Consider the following 16,703-nt stretch of genomic DNA (forward strand, 5'->3'; position numbering starts at 1 on the left):
ATGTGTCAAAAACCTTCAAAATCCTCCAAAACCCGTACTAAATTAAAGTAGATATAAAGTAAAATCATAAAAGAACTCAAAATAGATATACCATCCCTGAGTAGAAAGAATAAAAAAATAACATAGTACTACATAAGTCTAGTAGCAAAGAAATTTAAACATCCATGCTAAAAAAAAAAAAAAAAGCTGTGAAAAAAGCTTGTAAGAACAACCAATGGAAACACACATAATCTGCATGTGATTTCTTTTTACATTTGTTTTGTTTTCATTTTCAAGAGCTTAGAGACCTACACGTACTGCAAAGGAACAGGTTCTACAGAACATGCTGTTCCTTTAAAGTGCAAGAGGTCACGCCAGAGTCACAAATGGATGTCAGTACACTACTTTTAAGATGTTCAGAACTCCGGAAAACAAGAAAATGGGGATGTCTGCTGTCAAAAAGTAATCAATAGGCAAGCAAATTATCAGCCTACTAAATTTTATTTTCCTAAATGCACTGATAACCCCGCATGTACTCATTTCCGGTAAGAAGTGGAAAGTAGCTCTCCCCCACTTCTGTTAAGTAACACCTCGCTTTGCACTTACATTTTGTTCGCTGCTGCCCTGCCAGCCAGCACCCTTCCTACCTTACCTCCGCGCTGCCCTCTCACGTACATTTACTCCTACGCCCCGTGCAATTAAATGCTCACAAGCCCTAACTGACCTTTACATACAATTCCAGACAGGAAGGTCTGGAGGTGCTGGCCCACACCAGCGCCGGGGATGGCCGCGGCAGCCCCCGGGAAGCCGGGAATCCGCCTCACCCCGGGCACGCCCGCACGGCGGAGCACCCGGCCCGCCCCGGCCAGCGGCAGAAGCGGCGCCGTTCGCTTCGCCCTCGTCCCCCCCGTCACGCGCCCGCAGCCCAACCCGGCGGCGCAAACCAGGCTCGGCAGCCACCGGCCCCGCAGTCCCCGCCTCCACCCCGGTAGGCGACGGAGCCTGTCCTCCCGCTCGCCCGCCCCCGGCACCTGCCAGCGCCAGGCGCCGCCGCCACACCGGGAGCCGGGCCCGCCGCTTCGAGGCCTTGCGGTGCGGGGCCGGGGCGGTGCGGGCGCCGCCTCAGGCCGCGCTGTCAACGCCCAGGCCTCGCGGCGCGCGGGGCTCCGCCGGCGGGCGCGGGGGCACGGGGACACGCCGCTTCCGGTGCCACACAGGCCCCGCCCCGCGGCGGCGCCACCGCTTCCCGGAGGGGCGGGGAGGGAGGAAGGAGGAGGAGAGGCCGCAGCCCTTCCGGTCACGTGAGGTGGGGTACCCGGCGCCGGGGGGTGGAGCCTCGCCTAGCCCCGCCCACCGGGGGCGCGGCCGGGGCAGGGAGCGTCCGTGCAGCCGGGCCGGAGGGCACGTTATTCTTCCCGAACGCCGCAGTTACGGACCGGTCCGACCCTGACGTACGAAGGATAAGCGTAGATGGAGAGAGCAGCTCTCCCAGGAAAAAACAAGAAACCACGGTAGTTGCGGATGGTTTGGGAGGAGGGCGAGCACAAGGAAACAAACTGCCCAGACTGCCAGAAGGCAGCTTTGAGGACGCCACGTGAAATAACGTCAACAAACAGTTATTACGTTGCTTGCTGGTACACTTAAATAAATTTTAAATATTCAAAGACTGAATTCATATTCTTAGATGAGCTGCATACAGATAGCATGTTCCACACGTAGTCATGTATATGCGAATTGTTCCACGTGCGTGTTATTTTTGTTGTTACTCCGTTGCCTCTGCTTCGTAATTCCGTAAAACGCATCAAGTACTTCAAATTACGTTGCACTTTCACGTTGTAACGACAACACGGTTAATTTGCTAATGTAATCAGTTGTAATACTTGTCTGCTTTTCAACTTGCAAAGCAGATTACCACCCCAAAGCAGCACACGGCTATTTGACTTTGGAATTACTAAGCAACTTCTGCCAGCACAGAACAAGAAGCGTTAATTTGGCGGTTACCGCTCTTACGGGCGAGATTTAGGCCCCGTTTACTTCAGCAGCCGAGGCAGGGGCAACGTGCCACAGGTACCGGCAGGACTGCAACGGAACAGGCTCCTTTTCCCCGCCCCGCCCCTCAGGGGAACCTCACCGGCAACGCCAAACGCCCTCCGACCTGCCCGCGAGCCGGCCTACGCGCCGCCTCCCGCTCCACCGCGTCACTCGAAAGCGGGCTCCGGCGCGGCGCGGCTGCTCTGGACCCCGCTCCCAGTCCCCCTCTCCCTCCCCGTGTCTAGCTGCCGCCAATAGCCCGGCCCGGCCGTCCCACGCAGGTAACCGGCCCGGCCTGGCGGCCGCTCCCTCACACGCATTTACCGACGGACAACCCGAAAAAGCGCCCGCGCCGCCCACGCGCCCCGCCGTCACTTCCCGCGCGTCGCTTTCCGCGCGAGCGCCGCTCCCGCGCGGCATTGTGGGAGGCCGGTAAAGGGGTCGCCGGGGGAAGAAGATGGCGGCGCAGGGAAGGGGCCGGGTGAGCGGTGGCGGCTGCCGTAAGGAGGACCGGGGGTCGGGCCGCCCAGAGTCGGAGCTGCTGCTGCACCCGGAGCTGCTCTCGGAGGAGTTTCTGCTGCTCACCCTGGAGCAGGTGCGCCTGGCCGCCGCCGGGGAGCGGCCCGACCCCGCGGCGGCACCTCAAGCGGGGTGGGGGGGGTGCGGCGCCTGTCCCGCCCGGCGGCGAGGGACGCTTCCCGGACCTGCGGCCTATGCTTGTTGTCCCGTTCCTCCTCTGCGTTAGACCTGCCCTGTTTGTTTCTCCGCTTTACCCTGCAGGGAAGCTCCTACCCCCATCACCTGCACTGGAAGTTTTCTCCCAGACCTCCTGCGGCTTCCCGTCTTTGTACCGCCCTTAACGGGTGTGCAAGAAGCGTTCAGGAAACAACAAACAAAACCCGAGTCGGTACTCTGTCGGCTAGGGGCTTGCTTAGAGGAGGCCTGTAATGTGAGAGATAGCCCCGTGTTTGCAGAGGAGCTGTGTTTGAACACTGTAGTTGCTAAAGAGTAATTTATCCAAAGCAGCATGTCTGTTACATATGTGTTTGCATGCAGTAAAAATTATTAGTGGAATCTATCTTTGTTAAAGTTGCCACGTCCATACCCAGTGAATTAAGGAAATGCATCCCACATAATCAGTCAAGGTAATGCTTAAATATGCATAAAAATGAGTTTGAAAGTGAGTTATAAACACTTTTGGACCATATGAAGCTTCAGTTGATGTGATTTGTAATGCTTGTTACTGCCTTGCCTGAAAATTTTAGGTGAGTGAAACAACAGTAATTGCAGTTTTAGGTTTGTGCGTGAGCTCACTGAATTTTTGTATGCTTTTGTCCGTGTAGTTTTATTTGAACAAAGATGCCACACGTGAGTTTTTAGGCCCATATCAGAAGTCATGAAGTGTTGCCAAAACCAGTAGTGGCAGGGACTTGACCTGCTTTCAGTGACCTAGTTTGTAGGAAGTTAGTGGGGTTTTTTCTCTTTTAATAAATTTGGCAGGAGGTACCAAGAAATTTTGTTTTCACAACCCTACGCACGATCAGAAAGAAAACTGGTGTTCTGTTGTAACTGACAGTTATTAGAAATCTCCCTTTGCAACTTTTTGAGAACTGGGGAAGGAAGTATGGCTCCGCACCTGTAAGTTTGAACTGCGTTATGTTCTTGTTGCATGTTTTTTAAAGGTGTGAAGAAGAACTCTGATACAGTAGTTAGATTCAGGGTTTAAGAGTGCATGAAAACATCAGTCATCAGCAGCAGTATGTCTAGCATAACTTCCTTTTTTTTTTGCTATTTTTTGGGGGGAAAAAATGCAGAGTTTTGCGTAGGGAGAGGCTGCAGGGTTGACGTGTGTGGGTGAAGGTGATGAAATGCCCAGTACTGGTTGCAGCTGGATCCAGCTGTCTGACACAGTCCATCACACACCAGCATTTCAAGCAGAGGAGTTTATGGCAGCTGTGCTCTAATGCACTTAATAAAGAGTGACAGACACCAGGGTCAGGAGACACAAAAGGATGTACAGGAAGAGGCACATGAGGAGATATGTGAAGAAATGTGTTTGCAGGTAGTGGAAAAAGAAAACACTGTGCACTGACCCAAACATCCTGCATATCCCATTGCCTCACTGAAGGGAGAGACTGAGTGTAATCCACACTTCTGTGGACAAGGAAAGTTGTCAGTAGGAAGGCATGAGGCCAGGCTGTCATTGGCTTAGGGCAGTTCATGACCTCTCCACACTGGTCACCCCTGCAGCCACCTCACTTCTGAAACCCTGGCATTTATGCCCAATACGCTACCTTAAAGTGGTTTTTGAAAAAAAAAAAAAAAAAAAGCCATTAGGATGCTTTTGCTTTGAACTTGTCATAATACTAACTCTTTTTTTTTTCTGTTTCCCGCAGAAAAATATACTAGTTGAGAAGGATGTAAAGATGGACAAAGATGGTCTCACTGATCTCTATATTCAACATGCCATTCCCCTTCCTCAGCGTGACTTACCAAAAAGTAGATGGGGGAAAATGATGGAAAAGAAAAGACAGCAAAATGAATTGAACAGTAATAATAAAAGGTAATTTAACTTTTATTGGGCTAGACTTGGAGAATTTAGGACAATGAGTTTAGTTTAATCTTAGTTTTCTTGATTAATGAAACTTGTACAGCTTTGGGGCATTGTTACAGTTTACAGAGAATGCCGAATCAGCTCTCCTGTGTCAGAAGTGTTAGATTCTACTGCTGCAATAATAGGAAAAAGGGGAAGATAGTCTTTTTTTGTCATCCAAATGTTATTAATGGTAACTAGCTTAAAATGCTTCTTATTGTAGAATCATAGAAGGGTTTGGGTTGGAAGGATCTTTCAAGGTCCAACCCCCCTGCCGTGATCAGGGACATCTTCAACTAGATCAGGTTGCTCAGGGCCCTGTCCAGCCTGACCTTGAATGTTTCCAAGAACGGGACAAGTACCACCTCTCTGGACATCCTCTTCCAGTGTCTCACCAGCCTCATTGTAAAAAAATCCTCCTTCTATCGAGTCTGAATCTGCCCTCTTTTACTTTAAAACCATTACCCTTTGTCCTATCACAACAGGCCCTGCTTGTCACCATCTTTCCTGTAGGTCCCCTTTAATGACTGGGTAGCCACTGTAAGGGTTCCCCATGCCTTCTCTTCTCTAGGCTCAGTAACCCCAACTCTCTCAGCCTGTCCTCACAGGGGAGGTGCTCCGGCCCTCTGATCATGTTTGTGGCCCTCCTCTGGACCTGCTTGAGCAGGTCCATGTCCTTCTTACGCTGGGGGCCCCAGAGCTGGACACAGTACTCCAGGCGGGGGTCTCATGAGAGCAGAGTAGAGGGGGAGAATCCCCTCCCTCCCTCCCTCAGCCTGCTGGCCACATTTCTCTCAATGAAGCCCAGGACGTGGTCGGCTTTCTGGGCTGCGAGTGCGCATTGCTGCATCATGTCCACCTTTTCATCCACCAGTACCCCCAAGTCCTTCTGTGCAGGGCTGCTTTCAATCCCTTCATGCCCCAGCCTGTATTGGTACCAGGTTATTGGTACATTTCAAGGTTCTTTATAATGAAGAAGAATTAATTATTTTTTGTTTCACCATATAATTGTTAAATAATAATCATATTTACAGTGTTTAAGAGAAGTTCCTAAAGCATGTTTAATTATGCTTGTTCCCTGGACAGGCTTGGTCTACTCTAGAGTCAGGGGTGTATTCTGCAGCAGCTTTGTGTGTCCAATTCAAAACTAACATCTGCTTTCTGAAAGAAACATTCTGCTGTGTTTTCAAAATCCTTCTCTTTGTATTTGATCAGAAAGCAAAATCTTCCTCAGAAGTTTATTTTACTGAATCACTTCTCCTCCCAACCTTCCCCCTGCCCAAGATTTTGACTTTGATGTATGGTGTGCATTGGTGGCATTCTGATTTAGCTTCAGCAGTAAATCCTAAGGTGGATAGAAATTCTTGTTATAGTTTTGCAGTATTACAGCTTTTTGATTTCATGAATGTGTTTTAGCTTTACTGAGGTTTCTAACTGGAAAGAGCTAAACAAATTCTATCAAATGATTTTTTCTTTTTTTTGTTTTGTTAATTTTTAAAATTTTTAGCAGGGGCTAGAACACTGTATTGTCTTATATCAGTTCTGGTTTTTTTCCATGTGCATAAAAGGTTATAGTACCTCTGTTTACAACTTGCAACTTGACGCAAGCATGAGATTAGTGTTTGGATAATAAGAAACTGTTGGTGTGATGAAATAGTAGAAGAATTTTTTATCAAAGAAATAAAGATAGCAGGCTGGATGTCTTTGAGAGAATGAGGCAATATTATTTTTTCAATGAGAGAATGGCTTCATACAGAGTTTATATGTAGAATAAGTTTAGAGGCTCTTATTTTTCTATACTAAAATTCAGTAATGGTTAAACCTATGTAGTATTTGCTGGGAAAATAGTAAGTAAAAAGAGATATGTTTAATCTGCCAATCTCCTTTTCTTTACCCTGGTTTTGCCATTTGCTCTGTTGTTAGACAGTTTTAAGATTTTCCAGCAGTTCTGGTTTTGCTTGTATTAAATCTTTTATAAATTTGCTTGTATTAAATCTTTTATACTTGAAAAAAATGCTGGCAAAATACTGTCTAGAAAAGTTAATCTTTTACTGCTAGTATTACTAACCTCAGAGAAGTGGGAAAAATAGACTTTCAACACTTCTCAGTAAGTAAAAGTTACACAGGGAATACTTCAGTTTTAGTATATTGATGGAAAGAATGAAGGGAATTCAATCATCTTTTGGATATTAAGATACTACACTTTTCTTCAGTTATGTACACCACTTAAGCAGAACTTGCACGATGCCGTTGTGCAGAAGAAGAAGTAGAACTTGGAGTTCCTGTTTTTAAAAACAAACCAAAATTCTTAGGTATTGTGAGGCTCTAAGTTATGTGCAAGTCAGAGATGGGAACTAAGTGTGCTGTTCAGTTTAGAAGTCAGATAGACTGATGGATTGAATAAGAGTAATTTTCTGACAAGTTCCTTTGTGGAAAGCACAGCTCTACAACAGGTGCTGGAATTAATATGAGCCTTGGAGACTTGATCAGCACAGCTCAGTGTGTGTTTGCCTGCCTCTAGTAGTTACAGTTAGGTGGTAAAAACACCTTGAAATTTTAAAGTCAGTGTTGAATATCGTGTTTAGTTTTACAGCTTGTGATTGATGGCATGTCCTAAAAGACTTGCTGTATATCAGCTGAGCTGCAGTAAGGTGTTATACCTCAATAATGCAATCAAACATCACAGTCAGATCACAGGTGTCACAGATGATGGTTTATACATCTTATTACTGAATATTACAGCTTGCAGACAATCATACCAAATAGAAACAAAAGAAGTCTATCCAACTTCAAACATTTCAGAAAGTATTTGTGTTCAGGGACAGTTAATTTTGTAGCTCTGTAAGATAATCTTGCCTTCTGGAAGAAGGAGACTGGTATGAATCTCAAAATGTATATGTAGTTTCTGAAGTGTCATCAAGTTTGAAGACTCACCTACAAACTCTCAGTCTCCAGGAGCACTGTGGCTGTGCATGCTCAGGGCTGTGGCCTTGGTAGAGCTCACCATTTCTCTTTAGTCACCTGGAAGGCTGCTTTGACATCCTCTGAGAGCTGCTAATACACCAGTAGTGTTGAGTTCCCTGTAAAACATGGTACTTCTGGCCAGTTTCAGACTTTCACAGTAGAGGAGAATCTTTGGTAACACGCAAATATTTGGGATAATCAGGGGGTGGGAGCTAAAACCTACTGTTTTCCCTGGTTTTAGGGTCCTACCTTAAGTACCAGGCTAAGCTAGACAAGAATAGGAGCATTTTTCATTAAATGGCCCTCATAATTGGGAGTTGCTCAGAGGCCATCCCAACTACATGAGTAGTCATGTGAAACAGTTGAAATTCTGATTGCTCATGTAGAGAAGCTTTTGCTGCCTCTAGTAAATCTTGTAATCTTTACCATGTGCTACAAAGTAACCAGCAGGATTAGAGCATGCCCTCCATCCAGCCCCGCCCAAAGGGTGGCTAGAACGTTTCTCTAGGATGTAGGAGCTGCTCTTTGAAATACAGGTTTCACAGAGTGTCCTGCAGGAGGGGACACAATCCCAAAATGGTGCTTTTCAACTCTTAGCTAGTGTCAGTGTCGTCTCTCAGAAGAGTGCTGGCTAACATGAGTCCTACTCTGAAACTTTTCACTGCCTGTGCTTTATATAATGAAAGTGAATGTCACACCCAAGGCTCTGTGTTCTGTCAGCCATGTATCTAAAAATTAGATGTGACAGTTCTTGACAGTACAGCATCCAGATTTCTTTTGGAACTGTCCTAAAGTGTTTCTCTGGGAATGTTATCTGTATTGTAGCATGTGGTCATTTGTACAAAGTGCTACAATTCTAAAATTCAGTTTAGAATAGATAACAGTCCTTTTAGACTTGCAGTTAGTTCCTGACTTGACAGTCTTTACCAAGCTGAATTTAGAAAAAAACTCCATAGAAAAAGCAAACTTCTTATGTTAAGGAAGGTGACTGCAAAAAGGTATAAAATATTTTCTTTCACATAGTTTGTAAACTAGCTTTCCAAAAAAGGCTGCTGGGGAATGTGTTGCTTGTCAGGAGTGTTGAATAAATTCTGAATAAAGCCAAAGTGAGCAAAAAGTACCATGTTTTTATTTTTGAAGTGGGTGTCAGCTTTTTAGGATTTTCCAGTGTATTTATACTCCTTAATTTAATGGATGTGTTAAATACTAGTGTTGTTTCAGTAGTATTTAGCTGAAACAACATGCCTGGCCAAACACCCCTGGTCTTGGAAGCTAATCTCATTTTGTAGAAGCTCTTCTAGAAACCGCATCTACTGTAGATATAAGCCAAAGAGTTGTGTCTGATCTCTTGAGAAACAAGTCCCAAATGTATTGAAGGTTTCTCTTTGTCTCTGTTGTTTCTGGGAACCTGATGAATAGAAAAAGCAGAGGATTATGTGGCATAAGTTCTGAACAGATAATGATGTAGAAGCAAAACTGAATGAGAGCTGAACTTTCTCTTGCTCTGTGAGCTCTTAAATTTTGATTCCTTTATTTTTTTTTAAGAAACCTCCAGTCTTGGCGTAAATTGTGCAAGTGATGTGTAATTTCTTTATATGTGAGTTTCAGCAGCAGCTACTAATCTGATGATGTTCCAAGTTGAAAGAATCGAGTCTGCTTGAGGCTTATTTTGAAGTCCATTGAGACCTAACATTATAGTTCTAGCCTAACAATATTGTCAAATTTATTAATTATAAATTAATATATTGTTGAAAACCCTATAGTTCAACTTTTATTCCTCTGTTTAATGTTAGGTGGTTAAACAGTAAGTGTATACCAAAATTCCAAACAAGAATCTTAAATAACTTAATGGTGGTTTGGGTTTTCTGTTTGTTAAATCTGCACTTTCTAAACACTTTGTCATTCTTGAGCAATGCTTTTTTAAAACTCCAAATTCATGTAGAGTGAGCAATGACAACTTTGTGCTTTATTTTTGGACAGTCACGATGTTTTATGATACGACAGTTTTGATATTAGTTTGATAGTATTCCTTTTTCATGAATCATTTGTTACTAAATTGGCTGGCTCTGACTACATGTAGGCTTAAAGGGACAAACTATTAAAAAGAAGTCATCAAATCAGCTTAGGGTTCCTGTTCAAAGACAGCTTATTTCAAAAACAGGTATGCTTTTTTTGCTTAATGTTTTTATTCCTTGTCTGAGAGTATTTTAGGCTATTCTAACATTATGATTTTGAATAAGAGTAGAAACAGGGAGATTTAGAAGCGTTGGAATATTAGATGCTGTTCGTGTAGGTATGGTGGCACACGCTTTCTCAAATATTTACCTTTTGAGGTGCTTAACAACTATTATCTCTTCAGTTACTCTGGGGTAGCTACAGTGGTGTAAGCATACGGTCTTTGGTCGTACAACTGTCATCGTCTGCCTAGAAAGTTCCTCACGCAACCCTCTTTGCTGAAAACACTGTTCCTCACACAATCCCCTGCCCCCTCCCCCTTTATATTTTGGAAGCAATTTTTGTGCTAAGTTTGGAGCAGCTAAGGGTTTAAGGTTAGTACTCGGGGATATATTTTTAAGCAAGGTTAAATTCCGTTTTACTACTGATGTCTTGGATGTGCTATTTTTGGATCACTTGGCTTATGTTTCTGAGAATTTTATAATGTTTTATTTTCAGTGTTACAACAGTGGAAGGTTTAAGGAAACGACCATTAATTGTATTTGATGGCAATTCAACAAGTACAAGCATAAAGGTGAAGAAGACAGAGAATGGAGCTGCTGATCGCCTAAAACCTCCTCCAGCTGGAAGCACCACCAACACTGTTAGAAGATTATCAGTTCCTTCAAATGCCTCAACATACATTTCAGCCTCCAGTTTATCAGAGGACGCTAAGTTGGGAATGGGGAGCAATGAGGCTAAGCAGAACAATATTTCAAAGACTAACAGCAGTGTGTTGGCTAGTCTGAAGGTGTACCCTTTGTCTCCAGTAGCAGGAACTACTGTTGTGAAGTTAAAGAGAGCTGTTCCAAAAGAAGAATCTGATTTGCCGGTATGTACGTTCAGTATCTTGTTTTGCAGCTTTTTTTTAAATAGAAACTTTCAGGAGGTAGACCTTTTAAGAGTTTTCAGGATTATTTTATTCTGGAGAAATAGCAGAGTCTTTATTCAGAAACAGGCAAAAGAATAGCTAGTTTAGGAAAGATTAGAAGGAAAAAAATTGAGTCCTTTGTACTTGTCCATGTGAAACTTCTGTGTGTGAGAGAGGCATCTTTGTAGAAAACATGCATGTAATTTTAAAATGAGCAAGTAGGTAATACTTAAGGTGGTGCTGGTAGCAGTCAAATAAAACAAACAAAAGAATCCTACCGGTCAGTCTGAAAGAACAGGTGTTACAGAACAACATGAACAGCCTTAAAGATAGGACAAGTGGTCTGTTTCTTGTAGTAGGGAAGAAAAAAAATGAATACTATTTGTAACAATCACACTTGAATGGTTGAGTAGGACAAGCTTTCATTTGTCAAAGTGAAGAAAGAAATGTTACAGGAACTGAAGTGAGATGCTGAGAGCTGTAGAATATATCCTTAGAGGAAGAACGCCATCTGTTTGAAATCTCACATAGGAATTGGCACGCTAGAGGAAGGAACTGGATGTGAAAATCTGGACAGCTGCCTAGATTGTGGGTCTGAGTGAGAAGCCATGACAACAAACCATAATAGTTGAAGTGAGAGGCCAAAGGTCGAGTGCTCGTTTTGAGCCATGATGATCTTAATCAGGAACCTGGGCTTCTGTAAGATGATGAAAAAGACACACTGAGATCTTGAACAGAAGGGTGCTGGTCTCAAGTAGAAGGCTGATGATTGAGCTGCTAAGGTAAATAAGTTACCTTCCATCTGCAAGTTAGATTCAGCTGCAAACAAATTTTCTGTAGAGAGGAGAACTGCATTACAGATGGGGGCAGAATGAGGCTGGTGAGCTGAAGTGATGAGAGAATTGCTAAGGCAGGATATATGAATTCAGCAGGGCATATCTTTAAAAGTGTAGGAAATAGTGCTGATTGTAGCTGCCAGTTGGGGAGAAAGGTAGAACAGTGGTTATTTCTGCAAAGGTTTGATTAGTCTTCAAGGGCTTGTCAGTGATCAAGGAGCAATGGGCTATCTCCTCTTTAAAACATGCCATGAGGTATGGGCAAGTCTTATATTTCTGTCATATTCTTTCATGATACAAATGAAGGAATTTTCACGTTTCCATTGGAATACGGGAATAGCTGGAATAAGTCTGGGCTTCAGAGGAATAGAAATACCTGTTCACAGTTGAACTGCAGGGGTAACTTAGATATGCAGTGAGCAATTACATTGATTAAAATTTTCCCAGGACACCAGACCTAACTTCTGCTTTTTCAATATTGCCTTCATGAAATGCTATTAATCTCTTTTTTTTTAAAATCCTTTTGTGCAAGAATACAGGTAATATCCTTGCTGCCTGGATTGGTAGGTTCCACCAGACATCTGTTAAACACAAGCACCTAAGCACATGGCTGTTCTGAAAGACAGCTTTAGCAACTTTTACAAGAGTCATGGCTGAGGCCCTGAGTCAAACTTATGCTGGCGAGGTGTGTTTCCTACTGGCTGTATTACTAACATTTTAGTATTTAGAGCTCTTCAAAGTATTGGTCAGATGTGAACCTGCAGAGCATCTGAAACTTCTTTGATATACCCGCAGAGCTTCTTTAATTTAAATGTTTTGTAGACACAGTGATAAACACTTTTAAGTGACACTGTATAACTGACACGCAGAAGTTATGACCTCTGATACTTGACTTTCTACCTTAGCCACAGTTTATGTTGTTCAAGTTAAGACGGGTAAGTTCAGTTGTGCCTTGGTTGATGTTGGTCAGACACGTTTGAAGTTAGGCAAGTGTGTTGTATGGATGTTACTTTACTGTCTGGAATTAAAGGTTGTGGTATTGAGTAATAAGTGGTGCAGCCAGTAAGAACCAGTATACTTGGCAGATGGCTGTAGAGTATAAAGCCTGATATATTTTTAGTATAATGACAATTGCCTTTTCAAGCAAGTGACTCTTCTTTGACTTTCAAGAAAATCTGAAGTTCTTGTGCTGAATAGCACAGAACTATCCCTCTGATCTTTGGATCTAATTCCCTTAAACCTTCCAGCTGTTGCAATCTGCAGGATTGCTGTAAATAAACTAATACCGAAATTCTTAAGGAGAGATCTCTAGATTGTGCTCCCCAAACCAGTGTGTTGCAAAATGTTCTTGAAAACTCATATACCTGTCTTTACTCTGCTTGTGTGAACTATTAAAACTCTAATTTCTCAGATTTTTTTTTCTTATTTTAGATGGTGAAAGGTAATTATTTCAGCATTTCAATCTGCCGTTGTTTTACTTTGGGATTGCTTGATTTTTTTCTGGTTTCTTGAGGCGGGACTTGAAAAATGAGTTCATCTGAGACATTGGCAATTGTTTTGCTTTTTATACAGGTCATTACAAAGGAAGACCAACTTTTCCATCTCTTTTTCTAATGTTTTTACTATTTGACAAAACAAATTTGGTTTTCTAGTTGTATGGTTTTTTTCTTATACAATCTGGTTTCAACATGTATTTTAAGAAGGCTGTCTGAAATAACTTTAGAAGTATGTTTTGAAACTCCAATATGTACCCGTTTCTCAGCTGCCTAATTGAAGATATTTTTGCATAACTAATTGTAGGATTAAGAAAAAACAAAAGGCATGTATGATTTGGAGGTAGTTAAATTCAGTGGCTTTATTTTTCTCTTTAGAGAAGTTCTGTGATATTTAACTTTCTCCACAAGATGGCAATAGAAAACTGTGTAGTAGCATATAGCTGAATACTACAATAGCCAGTACTAGATTTGATTGTGGCAGGTTAATTACTAACTCCTACTTGCACAGCATATCTAGGAATACTTATATATTTTCTTTTATTTCAGAATGACCTAAAGCCTACGGAAGCAAAGAAGAAAATCCAGCATGTTACATGGCCGTGAAACAGCTAATGGTGCTTGAAACATAAATGTTACTCCCATATTTTCAATCAGATAAGTCATATCTAAACAGTTTAAGTACACTTCTTTTTAAACCTTACAGGGATTCAGATTGCTGTGAAGTTTTAACAAGTTTAAAAGTTCCCTGTTGTAAAGCTGGAGTCATTATCACCAGTCACCTTAAGAGTGTCTACTCATGTACACCAGATAATTCATTACTTCTTTAAAAGGTGGTAATATTACAATATAGTAACCCCCCCCCCCTTAGTTTTCAAGATTATTATAGTTCATCTACTGCATGTCACTATGATTCACACATATAAATATTTTTTTTTGTTTCAGTAAGAATCAGTTGTGTTTCACTTCTGGTTAAATAGTTAAAATAGCTATTGCGATTCAGAGTGATCCCAAGAGACTTCTTGGTTTTAAAAAGATAATTAATTTAGATAAGAAAACTGACCATTCTGCCGATAAGATAGTCTGAGACAAAATCTTTTCCTTTTTGTTGCACAGGAGTGTAGAATTTACAGTGCAAGTTAGGTTGGTGATAAGAGATGAACTATTTTAACAGCATTACTTCAAATTGAAGTTTCTCTTACTGACGTATGAAATAAGAAATGTGCAGATGGAAGTATGCCATTAGACTGTTTGATATAAATCTTTGAAAGGAAGTAGTGAATGGATTAGTGCCATGTTCTCTTAGATACATAGGCATATTTTATACATGCGTAAGTGTAAAAATGTGCTGATGTAGCAAATTTACTTGTTTTCCTTGTTAGTTATGTTTATAGAATATGGGGAAAACCCGTGGAATGTAGGCCAGTGCTTTCTGAGGTAACTATTGGAGAGGGACAGGGACAGGAAGACAAAGAAGTACCTTGAGAGCATTAGTGTATGTAGTTACACTCTTAAAAAAAAAAAAAAAAAAAAACCCAACTTTTTTTCCCTTCCATTGATAATTTAAGATGGATATTGTTTTTCTGTGAAACTTGGTGTTTCATCTGGACTATTGGTAGTCCCTTATAAGGCAGAAATCCACTTAAGTTGATGGAAACATTTTTCTGAAATCTCAGTGGCTCAGGGTGAAGCCAATTTAGATCCATTTTAGATATGGATGGTAAACAATAATTATGCTCTCAGACTTAATAAACAAAAAAAGAATCAACTTCTAAATTCTCTTAGTTAACTCACTAAAAGAAGCTGTCAGTAGTGATCTGAGAGCTTGTTTACATTTTTAACATTGGTTAATATTGAAACCAAAAACTATAGCTGAATTCATTACTGACAGAAATCCTCCATTCACTGTTAGGACATAAAAGGCACTTCCTGAATGATGTAAAATGGTAAGAATGTGTTTTGAAATAGTGTGCTGTTTCCCTTTTACTAAACACTTGTGCAGTTTTTGTACTTGAGTACAGCAAACTTTAATGTAATGTACATTTTGTATGTAAAGAGTTGTCTTTTAAGTAGCCTTATCCTATTTAAATAAAGTCAATTAAAAGCAAACGAAATAGTGCTGACTTGTTTTTGTGATGTAATTAAACTTGTTCACTTTATACGGTTATATTTCAGAGGACTCCAAGTGATTAGAACTTAAGAAGAAGCTTACAGGGTAAAAAGCTCAGTAGCTACTTTGGAGTTTTAGCAGCAGTTAGTGTCATGTGAAGTGCTGGTCCTTACACTAGTGTAACAGTCTGGTAGGAGTTCTGTTTTGTGGGTGGTTTCTTGGCAGTGGTTTAGAGCCAAGGCTATATTTTGTTGTAGTTCCAGTTGCTAGGAGCACGTGTGTGCTGGTACGTGTTAAGGAGTGATATGCAGAACTGTACTGGAATGATAGCATGATGCTGCTACTGCATGGTAACAGTCTTGTTTTCAAGTCGGGATGCTTTCCAGACTTGTCATGTTTCACCTCCTTTCCCCAAAGCTGGGGCCATTTTGCCATCTGTTGTAGCGTGTGGGGGGCAAGGTGCAAGCCATCCTGCTCTTAGTACCTTCCACTACCCACTTAGCTAATAGTAATCCTTCCCTCACCAAAGTACTCGAGCAGAGCTGCAGTGTGCTGGGGGATTGCCAGACCCCAGAGGAGAGAGTGAGGTGCTTGCCTTTTTTTGACAGGTGTGGATATAAGAGGGATTTTTATGGCTATTCTTTACTACAGCCTTCATCATAGAATGAAGTCACTAAAGGCTACAATTTAGTCATTGAGTGAGATGAGATTAGCGCGGTGTGCACTTCAAAAATGTCAGCTAGCCACATTCTTCAAATGGTGTACAGTAAACCAAATCTGATCTGATGCATCTGTTTGGCTTGTTGAATTAATGAGACGAATGACCTGTGAGCACTTTACACTTGGTATAAAAAGAAACAAATTCAAGAGTGGTGGCAGGAACTAGGACCAAACTTTCCTTATCCAGTTACACACAAAATAAGTATATTCCTAATTCTTCTTCCCACATCGGAAGATTCCTGTTGAAAGTGTGACATATTACTTTCCTCCTTTTGCTGTATACAACTGAATTCCACCTGGAAGGTATACTGGCATCATACATTGCATAGAATGGCCATATTTCTTACAGTTTGCTTTGGTAAGAGAGTTACCTGCCTTTGGATTGTTTCCTCTTGATTTTATTATCCTGCCAGCATGCTGTTGCTGACAGTTGCCTTTGCAGCAGACATGTAGCAGAAATTGTTCTAGAGCTAAGGGTATTACGTATTGCAATATAGAACAAAATTAAAGCATGCCCTAGTATGGAAGTTAAACTTCTGACTTTTGCAAAGATAAATGTCTTCTGAGTCGTCTTGACCTCCTTGCTTGCTGAGAAGAAAAATATTTTGAGTTTGAGTTTAGAGCCTATAAATGTATTTTTATTAGCTGCAGTCAGTTGGGTATTTTCACACAGTCCAGTTTTAGAGATAATTTCCCCAATGATTTCAGTTAGTTAGGAAACTTACGTTGTATCAGCAGGGCCTATCAGAGGATTGTCTAAACTCCACAGTTTCATGATGATTGGTTGCAAAAAGGGTTGTGTTTGTATGGCTCTTACATTGTTTCTTCAGACTGTGAAAGCATTTTATTTGTAAATATCTGATATATAAATACAATTAAACCACAATCACAA

General features: G+C 41.8%; 2 protein-coding genes across 3 annotated transcripts in view; one reads left to right on the top strand and one right to left on the bottom strand.

Moving 5' to 3' along the window:
* Nucleotides 1–1,167, bottom strand: part of TGFBRAP1 (transforming growth factor beta receptor associated protein 1) — a 40,604-nt gene extending 39,437 nt beyond the window's left edge. Inside the window, exon 1 of the mRNA XM_074909234.1 lies at nt 1,011–1,167. The gene's annotated coding sequence lies outside the window, so the exon portion shown is untranslated. The remainder of the gene's footprint in view (nt 1–1,010) is intronic.
* A 1,279-nt stretch (nt 1,168–2,446) lies between these two features.
* C1H2orf49 (chromosome 1 C2orf49 homolog) lies at nt 2,447–15,081 on the top strand. Of its 2 annotated transcripts, XM_074909252.1 has the most exons (5): nt 2,447–2,605; nt 4,407–4,573; nt 10,241–10,364; nt 10,485–10,613; nt 13,531–15,081. In XM_074909252.1, exons 1-5 carry the CDS (start codon nt 2,468–2,470, stop codon nt 13,585–13,587), a joined length of 615 nt encoding a protein of 204 aa, XP_074765353.1. In that variant the 5' UTR covers nt 2,447–2,467; the 3' UTR covers nt 13,588–15,081. The 2 variants fall into 2 exon arrangements, with proteins under 2 accessions (XP_074765353.1, XP_074765346.1); XM_074909245.1 differs by having other exon boundaries at nt 10,241–10,613.
* Nucleotides 15,082–16,703: the final 1,622 nt, after the last annotated feature.

This window comes from Athene noctua, chromosome 1, assembly GCF_965140245.1.
Source record: "Athene noctua chromosome 1, bAthNoc1.hap1.1, whole genome shotgun sequence".
Taxonomy (NCBI): Eukaryota; Metazoa; Chordata; class Aves; order Strigiformes; family Strigidae; genus Athene; species Athene noctua.

Excerpts from the sequence above, each read along its gene's own strand:
- C1H2orf49 (XM_074909245.1), top strand. The coding sequence starts at position 2,468 with ATGGCGGCGCAGGGAAGGGGCCGGGTGAGCGGTGGCGGCTGCCGTAAG. Across the intron at positions 4,574-10,240 it reads TTGAACAGTAATAATAAAAG|TGTTACAACAGTGGAAGGTT; the intron begins GTAATTTAACTT and ends TTTTATTTTCAG. Across the intron at positions 10,614-13,530 it reads AAGAAGAATCTGATTTGCCG|AATGACCTAAAGCCTACGGA; the intron begins GTATGTACGTTC and ends CTTTTATTTCAG.